The sequence below is a fragment of the Polypterus senegalus genome, chromosome 3, assembly GCF_016835505.1.
Source record: "Polypterus senegalus isolate Bchr_013 chromosome 3, ASM1683550v1, whole genome shotgun sequence".
In the NCBI taxonomy this organism is placed as follows: Eukaryota; Metazoa; Chordata; class Cladistia; order Polypteriformes; family Polypteridae; genus Polypterus; species Polypterus senegalus.
Genome location: NC_053156.1, coordinates 101617283 through 101632779, shown reverse-complemented (window position 1 = coordinate 101632779; position 15497 = coordinate 101617283). Strand labels below are relative to the sequence as shown.

The window sequence follows — 15497 nt, the reverse complement described above, 5'->3', positions numbered from 1 at the left end:
TGAAATGGCTTTAAATGACAGACTGGGAAATGATGTGTGAGTCAAATGATGAAAATATTGAAGAACTCAGTCACTACATCACAGACTATATTCATTTTTGTGTTGAAACAGAGGTACCCACAAAAAAATTACATTGCTTTCCAAACAAGCAGCCCTGGATTACTAAGGAACTAAAAGGGTCTCCTGAATGAGAAAAAGAGGGCAGTCAAATCTAGTGACACATAGGCTTTGAAGAATGTACAGTGTGTGCTAAAGAAAAAAATAGTCAAGGAAAGGAAACTTACACAGTTACTAATAGAAAACAACTACACTCAAAATAACATAAAAGGATGTCTGGAATGGACTGGGTATAATTACTGGACTCAAGTAATCCAGAGCCAAGGTGCTCAAAAGGGATGTGGACAAAGTTAATGTCCTGAACCAATTTTTTAATAGATTTTCCTTCCAACTTCCACCTTCTTCCAATGACTAGTTCCCCCACTGACTCATAATAACTACTACATCAACAATTCCTACTACGTCAACTGGAATGGCTAGTGACAATTCCATCCATCTGACCATCAGTGTGGACTGCCCATAACTAAAGACCAAGTAAGGAGACAACTGAGGAATTTACGCCAGGAAAAGCTGTAGGACCAGATGAAGTCAGTCCTTGAGTTCTTAAGGCCAGTGCTGACCAACTTTGTGGTGTCTTCTGTCACCCGTTCAATCTGTCCCTATGGCTTCAGAAAGTGCCACTGCTGTGGAAAACATCCTGCATTGTTCCAGTTCCAAAGAAGGCAGGCACTTCTTCACCTAATGACTACAGACTAGTAGCACCTAAAGTCTCATATCATGAAGACCGTTGACAGACTAAAGTAGTCGTAGACTATATGAGTCCTCTTGTGGCATAACACTTGGCCCACTGCAGTTTGCCTATTGGACAAAGATTGGAGTGGAGGATGCAGTTATCTATCTTCTCCACAAGGCTTATTCTCACCTGAACAAACCTGGAAGCACTGTGAGGATTATATCTTTTGATTTCTCCACCGTCTTCAATACCATCCAGACATCCCTGTTAAGGGGTAAGCTTAGAGATAAGCAGGTGGATGAGCCAATGGTGTTCTGGATAATAGACTATCTGTCACGCAGACTGCAGTTTGTGAGACTCAGGTGTTTCTGATAAGGATGTGAACAACACTGGAGCACCACAAGGAACAGTCCTGTCTCCTTTTCTCCTCACTCTGTACACCCCAGAATATAAATATAACACCAGGTTGAGCCACTTGTACAAATTCTCAGATGATTCTGCACTTATGGGGTACTGTATATTGATAAAAAGGATGACACAGACTATAGGTGTCATGTGGAGAACTTTGTTTCCTGATGCAAAGAGAACTGTCTGCATCTTAACATCAGCAAAACCAAGGAACTGGTTATAGACGGTTGCCACACCTAAGAGAGTCCATGTGCAATAACTATTCTGAGAATAGAAGTGGAGATGGTCCACTTGTGGGCCATCTTAGTTTCTTATTACTTATCTGTATTACATTAGCTTTGGTTAGATGATTCATTTCACAATTTGAATGCAATTAGGCATTTAATAAATATGCAGATAATGGTTTGTAAAATTTGTATTTTAATGGCCATTCTTAATTGTTAGCCATTATTTTTCTATATATTGCATGCAAGTATATCTGCAAAGTTATCTTTCTTTAGCCTTCTATAAATTTTACTTAACCATGGAAGAAACCTGTTATAATAAACATTTGGACTTAAAAATCCTGTCTATTTTTGGCTAGAGCACATTATGAGTAATTAAGCAGAAAGGTATAATAATAGATTTTCTCAGATCCAAGATACTCAGATACAAGAGATTTTGATAAGACTTCCACTGCTTGCCAATAAGATGTTTCTCCTAAGGAGTCGGTCATGTTATGTTAACTTTACTCCTTTACAGCACTAAAGGATTTTTCAGTTTTACCTTTATTGTTGCACATTATGTCCTCAGGCTTATTTCACCAGGATTAACAACTGATATAAGGATAATTACATTCACAAGTATTCAGTAATGGAATATGCTACTATTTTTAATACCCTGAAACACAAATTTTAATGTTGATTATGAAGATAATAGTATTGTCTCATTGTTCTTGAAATAATGTTGAAAGGATGTGAGTAATGTACTGTACGGCATAACTGAGGCAGAAAAGAGAATGTAAATTAACATTAGTTTTGCAGTTTCTTATATAAATGGTTTGAAATGGTTACAAGTTAGATATGGATTGAAACAGGAAACTGCGGTGGGCTGGCACCCTGTTTGGGGTTTGTTTCCTGTATTGCACCCGGTGTTGGCTGGGATTGACTCCAGCAGACCCCTGTGACCCTGTATTTAGGATATAGAGGGTTGGATAATGGATGGATGGATAGATGAAACAGGACAAAACTAGACTAAACATTCTCTATTCTTGTCAAGCTTTCGCAGTTCTGCACAGAAAGTTGGAAAAACAAAATCTGAGATAATGAGTTGGTTATCATACACCTGTTTACATGTAATTATTCCACACTTTTGTAGCTAAAGTAGGTGTAAACCTCTCAAACAACAAAATTTAGTGAATAACATCAGCAAGATGAAGAAAAGAAACCATAGATTTGGTCAAAAGTTACCATCTGTGGATTATCAATACTTGAAATAAAAAAAAAAAAATCATAAAACACAATAAGGGTCAGGTCTTCTCTTTCCGCATGTTTAGGTCTATTGAGCAGGCTTCAACCCCAGGCAGCCTAGCCCAAACTCAAATGGCAAGTTTATTATAGCCTGCCCAGGCCTAAAAATGGAGTCAAGGCTTTCAATGTTAGGGGTATTGAAAGGAGAAAGGGAGAAACGCTTAAAAAAAAACTCTGGACAAATGAAGACAAAGAAAGTTCCTACAATATTTAAAAAATATTGAAACAACTATAAATAATAAAGAATGTTTGTCTTATAAGTGAACAAAATCAAGAATCATAAAACCAGAAATCAATTCCTTTAACAATAACAGGGGTGTAAACCAGGAATCTAACACGAAAAGCACAAAAACAAGAAGTAAATGTCAGTATCTCAGATTCATAATCAGGCGGCCCTGCCTCATTTGACTCTTGATGCAGAAAATACTAAATAAAGAAGTGTCTTAAGCCATCATTATTAACGACATTCTAACATGGCCATCCTTTATTTGCAAAACTCTAACAGAAAAGCTTCCTTTATCAGTTAGTTTTATTTACAAAACAAATTTCAATATATTTAATTTTCATCATTTGGGTTTAGAGAAATGGGATACACCAGAAACACACCTCTGTATTAAGTATAGTCCCAAATTAGTTAAACATATTAAAATGCCTTGGAAATAAGACTTCTCATATAAACTGTTTTCATAGAACAAAACACAAAGTTAAAAAAGACTGAATAAATAAGGAATAAATTTGACGTGAGGAAAAGATCCTGCTTGAAACATAATAAAAAGGAGCTTAACCTCCTTAGCAATAATGCCATGCCTCTCTCAGGCTCGGTATTCTATGTAAAAACAGTTAAGGTAGAATGTCTTTCGGTTTAAGCTGTTATGATTCAATGTACAGCATTAACCCCAAATACATTTGGGACAGCATTTTGCTGCCATCTACTGCATTTTGCCACTCTGGTAACTCACCAATATTCATGAGTGGAGTGGAGCTTCAACCAAAACACACAATGGCATAGAAGAAAAAAAGGTGTAAATCCAGTTGAAAGTACATTTAAATATCTGTCTTTGTGGGTAGAGAACACATTGCACAAGTTAAGAATAAAGCAGATTATGCATTGGTATTTGAAGACATCGATAGATGAGTGCTAAACATGAATGATGTCACAGGTTCTGTTTCTGTTCTTTGTTGTTCAGTGTTATGACGATAGTGTATAAGTTAATGATGGCTTGAAAGAATTGGCAGCTATATTCACAAAAATATGAACTGCAAAATATGCATTTGAAGTAAACAGAGTGTCACACCCCATCAAAGGGACTGCTGTTAAGAGAGATGATAGTGAAGAGTCCCAAGAGATACAGATTTCAGTACTCAAAACATAAGAATCAACAAATCAACCCTATGTTACCAGTAAAAGCATGGACAAGGCTACATAGCAGTCTGCTACTGACTGCATATCTAAAAAAGTAACTAAAAGAAGTTAGTATTACTGTCTAATAATTGCAAGCATGCCCTGCCAGAATATTGTCGCAGAATTTTAACAAGTAGTACATACATACACAACAATGTTTATCTAAACTCTGTTTGCTATTGTTATGGCATGATTTGATGCAATAGGTAAAATGACATAAACATATCATAGCAGAATGAAGTGCTTCTCAAACGCATAGTCAAGTAGCTGTAGTAACCTGAATGTGTGTTTGTGTCTGTCTCCTTTGTCCGCACTACTCATTGCAACATACATATTAATCTTTAAGCTTCAGCTGCCTTGTGCTACTGAGCTCTTGAATGGATAACAGAAATTTTAGCTTTTTATTTTCTCCAACATCATGTCTTTCATTCAGTTCCTTTTTGCTCTCTCCCTGAAACCCCAGCAGTATAAAATACATGAACTAGAGAAATTGAGGCACGTTTTAGGAAGAAGCTGAACTACAAAAAATTCCAGGTGTTACATGGATGTGTAATATGTATGATTACACAATGAATGACTCTTTAAAGGGAAAGCATTTAAGTATTAGAAGATACTGTACTCTATTTATAGTTTTGTTTTGCCTGCAGGACACTGAATTTTATGTACAGTGTAATTATTAAAAAATACTTATCTTTTTAAGTCACAATGGCAAGTAAAAATTCATTTTTGAGTAATGGAAAATTATTTTCCAAGGATCATTAATTCAGATAATCATAAGATATTTACTTTTTTCTCCTACATTTTCACTTTTTGTCTTTCATCTTTCAGATATTAATATATTTTCTTCTGAAAAATTCAACTTTCATTTGCTGCTTATGTAAAAGAATTGATTTGATAAGGTACCACATGACACAGAGGTGTTACCAGAACATCATGTGTGGGTGGGCATTTGGCTTGTCTGGGGAGGCAAAAAATATCCATTCATCCCCATTTTTGTAGGGGGGGGGGGTCAAATAATAATAACAACATAGTTTTATGTAACATATAAAAGCAAAAATTGTGGCATAAATCATAACCTATCTATACTAATAAAAGGCAAAGCCCTCACTGACTCACTCACTCATCACTAATTCTAGAACTTCCCGTGTAGGTAGAAGGCTGAAATTTGGCAGGCTCATTCCTTACAGCTTACTTACAAAAGTTGGGCAGGTTTCATTTCGAAATTCTACGCGTGATGGTCATAACTGGAACCTATTTTTTCTCCATATACTGTAATAGACTGCAGCTCAATGGCCGTGGGAGGCGGAGTTGCGTCTCACGTCATCGCGCCTCCCACGTAATTGAGTGCCTTCCCATATAAGGTAAAGTAAACACTTGATTTTTTACTCCTTTCCCTAAGCTATAGCCTAGACAACTGCAAACACGGGATCCCATTCCTAGAGCGCGGCAAGCTAATATTAAGGCGCTTCTCACTTTCTTTTGTAATCTTAAGTTTAAATTACGTTCATAGACATGCTGCCACTAAATATTCACAGGCAAATCCACAACTTAATACCGGGAATGCCTGTTAAACATCTTAGATTCACGAGTACCGATTTGGGTAGTGATCACTTCGATGAATGAAACCTGTTATCTTTACAACGGTTGACAACGAAGATGAGATGCTCAGGGATAGACTAGACAAACACGGAATGTAACTTGAACACAACACATCCTCCAAATACGAACCTGATTGAAAGAAATAATGATAATTAAATCCTTGATGACAGCAACATTCATAAAAGTGACAAAACAATTACATTGGCAATCATGTTACGTTATTTTTAAAATGTTTTCTTTTTCATAACTTCTTTAACACACTACTTCTCTGCTGCGAAGCGCGGGTATTTTGCTATTTGTTCAATAAAATTAACAGAGGCAATGGAACTTGTATTATTATTCTTTGTGAACAAATATAGAATTGCATCTACAAGGTAAATATCAATAAAGTTAAATGTATACAACATATGAGAGCAAGAACAGAAACGTGGCTCATTGTAGTCATTAGGGAGGTTATAGGATATCAGTTTCCAGTGTTTAACCTGGATATTATCTACAGGACCACTGCGGTTACTCTTGGCAAATTCTGAAATAAATTCATTCATGTCTAGATTTTCTGTGATGTTCTTCTCATGTGCCAGAATGACTAAAATTCTCTTCCTTGAATGCAGCATTGTTCGGCGGAGTGGAGTGAGAATGCGGTTCAAAGTAGAGAAAGAGCTTTCGCATGCAGCTGAAGACACACCAATGATGAGTGCTGTGACATATAGCGAATACAACATAGGGAAGGCCTCTTTGTACTGCTGAATGCATTTGCACGCTTCAGAGAGATTAGCATCAGCTGGCAGTTTATTGATCAACATTGCTTTTACCACAGCAGTTTCATTTTGCAAGCTCATGCTATTTTGCTCTGTACCTGCAAGTGCCTGAAGTGGTTTCAGGAGAGAATGATCAAGAAATAATTCTGATTTTGGCAGGAGAAGCGATGTAGCCCTCAATAATTCAACATTTCTCTGACAGAATCTTGTCTCCATTTCCACAATAGCTCTATCAAGAATGCTGAACTTAGCCCTTTTAAAAGTCTGATTAGGAGCAATTTGTTTGTCAGAGTCACTATGCCCAAGTGTAGACACAACAATACAGGTACTATCATCATGCTGTGAATTAACTTTCCATTTCCTTTTGAGCGAATTGGTAGGCCTACTTTCACACTAAGAGAAATGCTCCTCCCAGAATGAGTTGCATCTCATCTCCATTCAGTGTGGCCAGTGAAGCTGTCACCACCTCCCCAGCAGTGCACAAATCCACTGCATGTGCCTGTAGAATTGCATTGGCTGGTTTCAGCACCCCAAGCACATGAAGGAGGAATTTTCCTGTATTGAAGAAATTCTGCTTTTTTAAATAGATCAAAAGACCACATGCCTCTATGCAAATGTCAGAAGGGGCAGTGCCAGCCTCTGCTACCTCTGAGAGAAGCCCCCTTATAGCTTCCTCATTGTTGACAATGGACTTTGTGACATCATAATGACTGGTCCATCGTATTTCTAGAAGTCTTTTCAGTGTGGGTGTATTGTATGTGTGTGAAACATAATGTCTGTGACAAAATGCGTTCAATGAATTTGACCAGTCAAAGAACTTCTTACCAGAGGTTCTGATTCAATTGCATGTATCACTGCTAAACGGAGCTGGTGGTGGTAGCAGGGTACATATGGAATATACTTACCAACTTTGTTTTGTAACAAAGCCTGGACACCACCCCTTGCCCCGGACATGACAGAAGCACCATCAAAACACTGACACACTAAATTGTCTGGGCTTTAACCTAGCTCAGAGAGATGTGACAGAATTTGGTTACAAATGTATTCAGCATCAAGCTGATTCCGTTCAATTAGGCCAATCAGGTGTTCTTCAGGGATGGAGTTCTGGACAAATCTAATCACTACAGACAAATTCTCAATGTTACGGCGACCCCATGGTACCATCACTTTTAATGCAAAGTCCAGGAGAGTCATCTTTTTCATATTTGGCCTTGATATCTTTTACCACCATTTTGGTAAGAGTCTCAATTATTTCATTTTGAGTTACATTGGATGTGTATTTTGCGTTGTCTGGGATGTATTTTACAATTTCTGCAAGTCTGGCATTTTTTTTGATTGTGTAATCAAAGAACTTAAGGAAAAGTCCCTCCTCCCCACCTTTGTGATTTGTGACCACACAGAGCCAGTTCATTGACTGCAAGGAACTGAACGGCCTCCCCAATGCTTTTCACATAATATCCATTCTTTTCTATCTGGGCTGAACCCAGTAGTTGAACTATGCTTTCACCCGTCTCTGCCCGGCGCTGATACTCTTGCTATGCAGACATGGCTCTGACATGCGGGATACTAGACGTGTGTTTGTGGAAGCTGCCACCGCCTTTTTTAAGAGCATTTTTCCAATTAGTGTAGCCGTGTTTGGTGAATATGTATTCATGGTCCGAATTGGAAACACTAAATTTGCGGCAGGCAAAGCAAAAGCTGGTATCACGGACAACAGGATATTAAAGCCATGGTCGAGACTGATACCAGCTTGCACTAAAACATCTGAGTGTCTTTCCGAATGCGTGCTTGGGATAATTAATTAAAATAGGCTGGGATTAGCTATTCTATATTTAAGTCAGGCAGGCCGGACTGTATATTTTGTTGAAGGCAGAGGTTTGGAGTACCCGACACGGGCGCAGAGCTAGAGGTTTGTGTAGGCTTATGTACATCTTTTGGAGTTTCAGTTCCTGACGTGGGTGCGCTGTGCTCCGTGTTGTTAAGCAGTGGTGCTGGGCTCAACCATGGAGCCAGCAGCTTGTGGAGGGACAGAGGTTGAAGGTGTCTGCTTTTTAATAAGCCACCTACTGTATGCTTAGCCTTTGGTGTTACCAACCAGAAAATAAAAGAAGAATGGAATGTATACGCTGTTTTAATTAAAGAATGTGGTCAACAGGTTCAAAACGTGCTACAAAATGTGCGGCAAAGTAAACTGTGAGCAGCACGGTGCCTGTCTAATTGGAAAGCAACTCAGGTTTGAAAATCAAATGTTATTCTTCTTCAGAGTTTTCAATGAACAGACAGAACATTTCCCAGGGTGGGCACGGCTTGTCTCTGGGTGGGCAGTGCCCATCCCAGACCCCCTGTGGTCACGCCTCTGACATGAGAGGTTGTACATCAGACTGAAAGAAGTGGTAGTTGGAAGTTCAGGGTGTAGTGTGCAGAAGGGTGCAGAATTGCCTAAAATGCAGAAAGCAGGGTGTGAAGAACCTTATCAGAATCGGGTGATGTTAAGAGTGGTGTTCTTCAGGGGTAACTTCTAGGGCCACTACTATTTTCAGTATGATCTGGATAATAATCTAAATAACAAGTTGGTAGGTTTGCAGATGATATCAAGCTTGGCAGATAATCTTGAATCAATATAGACGGACTTGGACAGCACACAGATTCGGGCAGATTAAATTTTATTTAAGTAAAGTAAAGGAAGTAAAAAAAAAGTTAAGGAAGTAAAAATGTTAGATTTGAATACAAGGTGGGAGGTCTGAAAATTGAAAGTACACCTTATGAGAAGGATTTATGAGTCGTATTGGGTTCGACACTATCAACTGCCAAACAGTGTTCAGTAGCCATTAAGAAAGCTAGCATAATGTTAGGTTATACAGCACAATGTGTAGAAGACAAGTCAAAGGAGGTTATGCTCAAGCCTTATAATGCACTGGTTAGATTTCATCTGAAGTACTGTGTGCAGTTTTGGTCTCCTGGCTACAAAAAAGCACTAGAAAAAGTCCAGGGAATAGTGACTAGGCTGATTCCAGTGCTACAGGGGATAAGTTAAGAAAGAGTAAAAGCGCTGAACTTTTTCCGTTCAAACAAGGGGTGATTAAGAGAAGACATGATTGAAGTGTTTAAAATTATGAAAGAAATTAGTACAGTGGATTGAGGCTGTTAAAATGAGTTCACATGAACACGGGGACACAGTTGGAAACTTGTTAAAGGTAAATTTAGCACAAACCTTTTCTTTCTTCACACAGAGAACTATGGACACATAGAATATATTTCCTTGTAATGTGGTAGACAACTTTAGGGACCTTCAAAGCTCGACTTAATGTTATTGTGGAAGAATTAAGTGGATAGGACTGGTTAGCTTTGTTGGGCAGAATGTCCTGTTGTCGTCTAAATTGTTCTGATGTTCTAATTTTTTTGGTTTCTTTTTCTATCCAATTAACTGGAAATGTTTAAATTATGATCTCTCCGCACAACTGTTAAATGTTATGGGAATTTGAAACAGTGTTTGATTTAATAATGTGTTTTTTGTCATATTAGGTGGAAACAGCAACTGACTCAGAATCTGAAAGCAGAGGCCTTCGAGAATACCACTCCGTAGGAGTGCAAGTGGAAGATGATAAAAGGTATGAAAAAAACATAATGAAGAAAGCATTAGAGAACATCATCCCTATTTATGGTTATTTTCCTAGGTAAATAGTCACAGTGTCCTTGTTTATGTACTGTCATTATTTTCCTTACAGAGTTAGTTTTGTCTTTCGGTTTTATCAATATGGTTTTCTCTATTCTTCATATTGCTACTAAGAATTTGTTGATGATTGCATTATTTGTAATATGTTCCATTTTTTTTTTAGACATGGGAGATTTAAACGGTCAAACAGTGTAACAGCAGCAGTTCAGGCTGATCTGGAACTAGAAGGATTCCCCAGCCATGTAACCATGGAAGATAAAGGGCTTCAGTTTGGGGGTTCATTTCAACGTCATTCTGAGCCTAGCACCCCAACCCAATATGGTGCGGTACGAACTGTAAGAACCCAGGGTCTGTTTAGTTATAGGGAAGACTACAGAACTCCAATTGAACCCCCTACCCCGCAGCCTGACCCCTGGCTTGTGGAATCCACACATGAGGTAGTGGAGACCGGTCGAATGTCACCATGTCGACGAGATGGAAGCTGGTTTATGCAGCTGCTGCATGCTGAGACCAAACGAATGGAAGGCTGGTGTAAAGAGATGGAAAGAGAAGCTGAGGAAAATGATCTCTCAGAAGAAAGTAAGCATTCTTTTTCACTGGGTATCATTAATTCAGACACTTGTGTAAACTCTTCAGATATGTGGTTATTACATTACACAGCATGTCCTGTTGCATAAAAGTTATACTTAAAAACAAATAGTAAAATCACTCAGTAATGTCTTACTTTATTATTATTGTAATGTGTACCCTAAGTAGTTTTATTTTCTTTAAGTTTAAAAGATATTTATAGAACCTGTAACAAGTTTGACTGTTTACTAGTAGTATCTTGAATATAAAACAATCTATTTCTTAGTCATAAATGTTGCTAAAGATATACTTTGACTTCATTTAAATCTTTTTCTGAATAGCAAAAGCATTGTAGCATATACACATCTACTCCAAAGAGGTACTTTTTTAACCCTAATATTAATAGCATATTTAAAATTCTATAGTCCACACATACAGTAAATACTAAAGGCCAACCAAAAAAGTAGTAAATAATACTTAAGTTAATTAAACTCCTAATACCTCCTCACTAGTGACTGTCTCATCACCAACAATGGAATAATTTTTATAAAATAAATTATACTTTATATATTATAGAAACAATTTTCAATGCTTCACTCCTAACTTACATTTTGAAAATGTGATAGTTTGTGTTTTAATCTGGTGGTCACATGGTTTGAGTCTTGATATTAGTATAACTAATACAAGGCTGATTTCTTTTGATCTATAACAAAGCATTTTTTCCACAGCACTACTCCAGAGTTGACTGTGTAAAGTGTTCCCATTTGGGTCAAATACTATTCGTCTGTCATTTTACATGCTGAACAGGAAATAAGATAAAAGTTTGGCTATATAGCCTTCATTAGGTGTTTAAGCGAATGCATCCAAAATGTTGTGTCTTTTACCTTCTTCCCTTTTCAGTGTGGAAATAACCTTTAACCCTTTTTTCTTTTGCAGATATATGCTAACGCAACCCTTCAGTAGCTCCACCTATTTATTGGCCTATGTATCTATTGGTCAAGCAGTGATCTGCTCCAAAGCAATATCTGTTGGGTGAACATGGAAACTACACTGTCTGTTTTCATAATGGCAAGGCTCACTTACACCACAGTAGTATTAGACATTCCAGTGAACTTGCCTTAACTATATATATTTCAACAATCCAACTATCTCTTACTAGTGGCCAGCTGATATTTATAGAATTAAAACAGTTTAGCAGCACCCTATTTCTGAAGCTTACTTACTCCAATTATTATGTTGCTTACGAGAACTCATCCTATTAAACATTATGGTCTGTTTAATGGACTAGTCTTTTTATGCCAGCTGGATACATATTCAGGTATTGAATACTTTTACAGAAGAACCCCTATTGCATGATCTCACAGTAAAAGCACAACATGGTCAGTAATAATAGTTGTCAAATTGCTAAGCAGTCACATATTCATTTACTGAAGGAGCTATAGTTTAATCAGCCTCAAAAGAGGTATATTACTTTTCTGATAACGTTCTTAATTGTTTGCTGATGTTAGGATTCTCCAAAAGTATTTCTAGATCATCATCTCTATTCTTAGCTAATAATTTGCACAACGGTAGTGCATAAAGTGATTATATTGCATAAAATATAATTTCAAATTACACAGTGTGCATTGGATAAGTGTTTATATTTTAACATTTTAGTTCTAGGTAAAATCCGAAGTGCAGTTGGAAGTGCTCAGTTGCTAATGTCTCAGAAGTTCCAGCAGTTTTATTGGTTGTGCCAGCAGAACCTGGTAAGTTTGCTTATTATTAATTTAGTTATTTTATATTGCCGGCTTTCTATAGGTATAAATCTGGTCTAGCACCCAATCTGAATACATGGAAATTTGTAAACCTTTATAATTATGTCTGTGTGTAAAAATGTGCTGTACTATATTATACATTTACTAGAGTGCAACAAAATTGATAAATATGTATACTCCTTTTTGTGTGATGCTTTTGGGATAAACTTTTCTAGCACCTTAAATATGAATAACTATTTTGGAAAATGGATGGATATAGTTATTTGAAATATGTATTTTAGTACTACTTGTATTTACCAGTGAAGGGTTTGGGTTTATCATATGAAATACTCATATACAGCACACTTTTATTTTAATTTTGTTTTAACAAAATTGCTGAAAAGCTGTTAATTATTGTTGTCACAAACATACTTTTAACACATACATGACAGGCTTTGTGAAACCAGGAAATGTGTTGCTTTTTGGAATGTTTAGTAAGTTTTTAAGTTTTGTGTTTCATGTGTTTTATGTTTTGTCTGATGCCCTAATAGCCACAACTGTATACTTTTTTTTACGATTTTTTTTTTCTTTAAATAAAATTCCTAAATACCACTTTACCTACAAAAACAATGGTTTACATGACATGGAAGTAGATTTCATCATGAGCAAAAATAACTGTATTCATCTGATGAGCTTGCATCATTAGGGAGTCTATTTCATCCTGAAAAATCTGAACACATATATGTTCTGTTTTTATGTATGTGTGCAAAGAAGGATTGCGAATTGCAGATTATGGAATGGTTGGCTGTCACAGAACCCACAGTGGCAGCAAATTTTGCCAAAAAAGAGACACTTCTTCCCCAAGATTTCTTAAGTATAACGATAATACACTCACCAGCCACTTTATTTGGTCCACCAGTTGCCTTCAGGCCTGCCATAATTCTTGGTGGCATAGATTCAACAAGGTAGTGGAAACATTCCTCAGGGCTTTTGGTCCATACTGACATAACAGCATCACGCAGTTGCTGCAGATTTGTCAACTGGACATCCATGATGCGAATCTCTGTTTTAGCACATCCCAAAGGTGCTCTATTGGATTGAGATCTGGTGAAAGTGGAGGCCATTTGAGTATGGTGAAGTCATTGCCACATTCAGGAAATCAGTTTAAAATGATTTCAGCTTTGTGACATGGTGCATCTTCCTGTTGGAAGTAGCCATCAGAAGATGGGTACACTGTGGTCATAAAGGGATGGACATAGTCAGCAACAATACTCAGGTAAGCTGAGTAAACTTTACTCAATTGGCACTAAGAATATCCCCCAGAACATTACACCGCCACCACCACTGGCAGCAGCAGCCTGAACCGTTGACACAAGGCAGGATGGATCAATGCTTTCATGTTTTTGATGCCAAATTCTGCCTCTACCATTTAAATGTCGCAGTAGAAATCTAGACTTATGAGACCAGGCAACATTTTTTGAATTTCCTATTGTCCAGTTTTGGTGAGCCTGTGTGAATTGTTGCCTCAGTTTCCAAATCTTTCATAGCAGACAGCAGTAGCACCCAGTGCAGTCTCCTGCCTCTTTAGCCCATCTACTTCTAGGTTTAACGTGTTGTGCATTCAGAGATGCTCTTTTACATACCTTGGTTGTAATGAATGGTTAATTGTGGTACTGAGTTTGAACCAGTCTGGTCATTCTCTTCTGACCTCTGGCATCAACAAAGGTATTTTTGCCCAAAGAACTGCCGTTCACTGGATATTTTCCCTTTTTTGGACCATTCTCTGTAAACCCTATAGATAGTTGTGCATGAAAATCCCAGGACATCAGCAGTTTCTGAAATACTCGGACCAGCCCATCTGGCATCAACAACTACTGTATGCCATGTTCAAAGTCAATTAAATCACCTTTCTTTGCCATTCTGATTCTCGTTTTGAGCTTCAGTAGGTCATCTTGACAAAATGTCTACATGCCTAAATGTATTGAGTTGCTTTCCATGTGATCGACTAATTAGATGTTTACATTAACAAGCAGTTGAACAGGTGGACCTAACAAAGTGGCTAGTGAGTGTATAAGCATGTCTTACAAAAATACATTTGTTTATTGCTTTGTATTATATGCTTTTCTGCAACAGAGAAAGAAAGACAGGCTAGTTTTCTTGTGCTCTTTTATTTAACTTTGTAGTAAATACTCTGCTCACATTTTCATTAGGTTTAGTTTTTTTAAAACTAATTTGGTTAATTAGTTAAAAAAAAACAAAGTTTCTTGGTTCTTAATATACTGCCAAGTAGATGAGCAGTATGAGTACTGTTTAACCCCTGAGCTTTAAAAGTACCTTGTAAAAGCATGCTAAGTAATTTAATTTACTGTTAATCTCACAAACCATTTATTGGGTTTAATTTGGTGTGTTTGTCTAGAGCATAATTTTTCATAGCCCTTCACCACAGCATAGCACCTGTTTCAGCTCAGGAGAATTAAATGTATCTGAGCTGAGACTAAGTTTTCTGTCACATCTTGTACCGGCCCAAAGAAGTCTAACATTAGATCTTCTAGTTTTATACCCTGACTATCTTTCAGAATATTAGTCTATCACAAGGTACTATTCTGTTGCATTTCTGACTACAGAAAATTATAGCTTGTACTCATTTATTTTAATTATTAGCATCAATTGTATCTGTTTTACTTTGTACTAAACACAAATTTCCAGTTGTCAAGTCCTTTTCCCATTCTTTCTTTTAAAATTATACTGTAAAAGTTATTTAAGTACTTCTAAAACTGTAGCAATCCATGGCATTTTGTTTGTTTGTATTCTTTTTCATCATCAATTTTAAAATCTTTTATATGGATCTAGCACCTAAACTTTAATTTTCTTTTATAACTAGACATTAAGCCCGTTACAATAACGGGCGCTAGAACAGTATTGCATAAACATTAGTCTATATTAAATGACCTTATTCTGTTTCTTGTCTTAATTCTTTTTTGTCAAAAATATTTTTGCAAGAAGCCTAATAATAAAAATTTTGATAAATTTTTTAAATAAAATAGAAACATACAGTA

At 36.9% G+C, this 15497-nt stretch overlaps 1 protein-coding gene across 3 annotated transcripts in view; it reads left to right on the top strand.

Moving 5' to 3' along the window:
- dlgap2a (discs, large (Drosophila) homolog-associated protein 2a) overlaps positions 1–15497 on the top strand; it is a 1338703-nt gene that overhangs the window by 1295268 nt on the left and 27938 nt on the right. For all 3 annotated transcript variants that reach the window (XM_039747697.1, XM_039747699.1, XM_039747698.1), the window contains 3 exons: positions 9988–10073; positions 10302–10717; positions 12362–12453. In XM_039747697.1, the coding sequence (XP_039603631.1) occupies positions 9988–10073; positions 10302–10717; positions 12362–12453 (594 nt within the window). The remainder of the gene's footprint in view (positions 1–9987; positions 10074–10301; positions 10718–12361; positions 12454–15497) is intronic.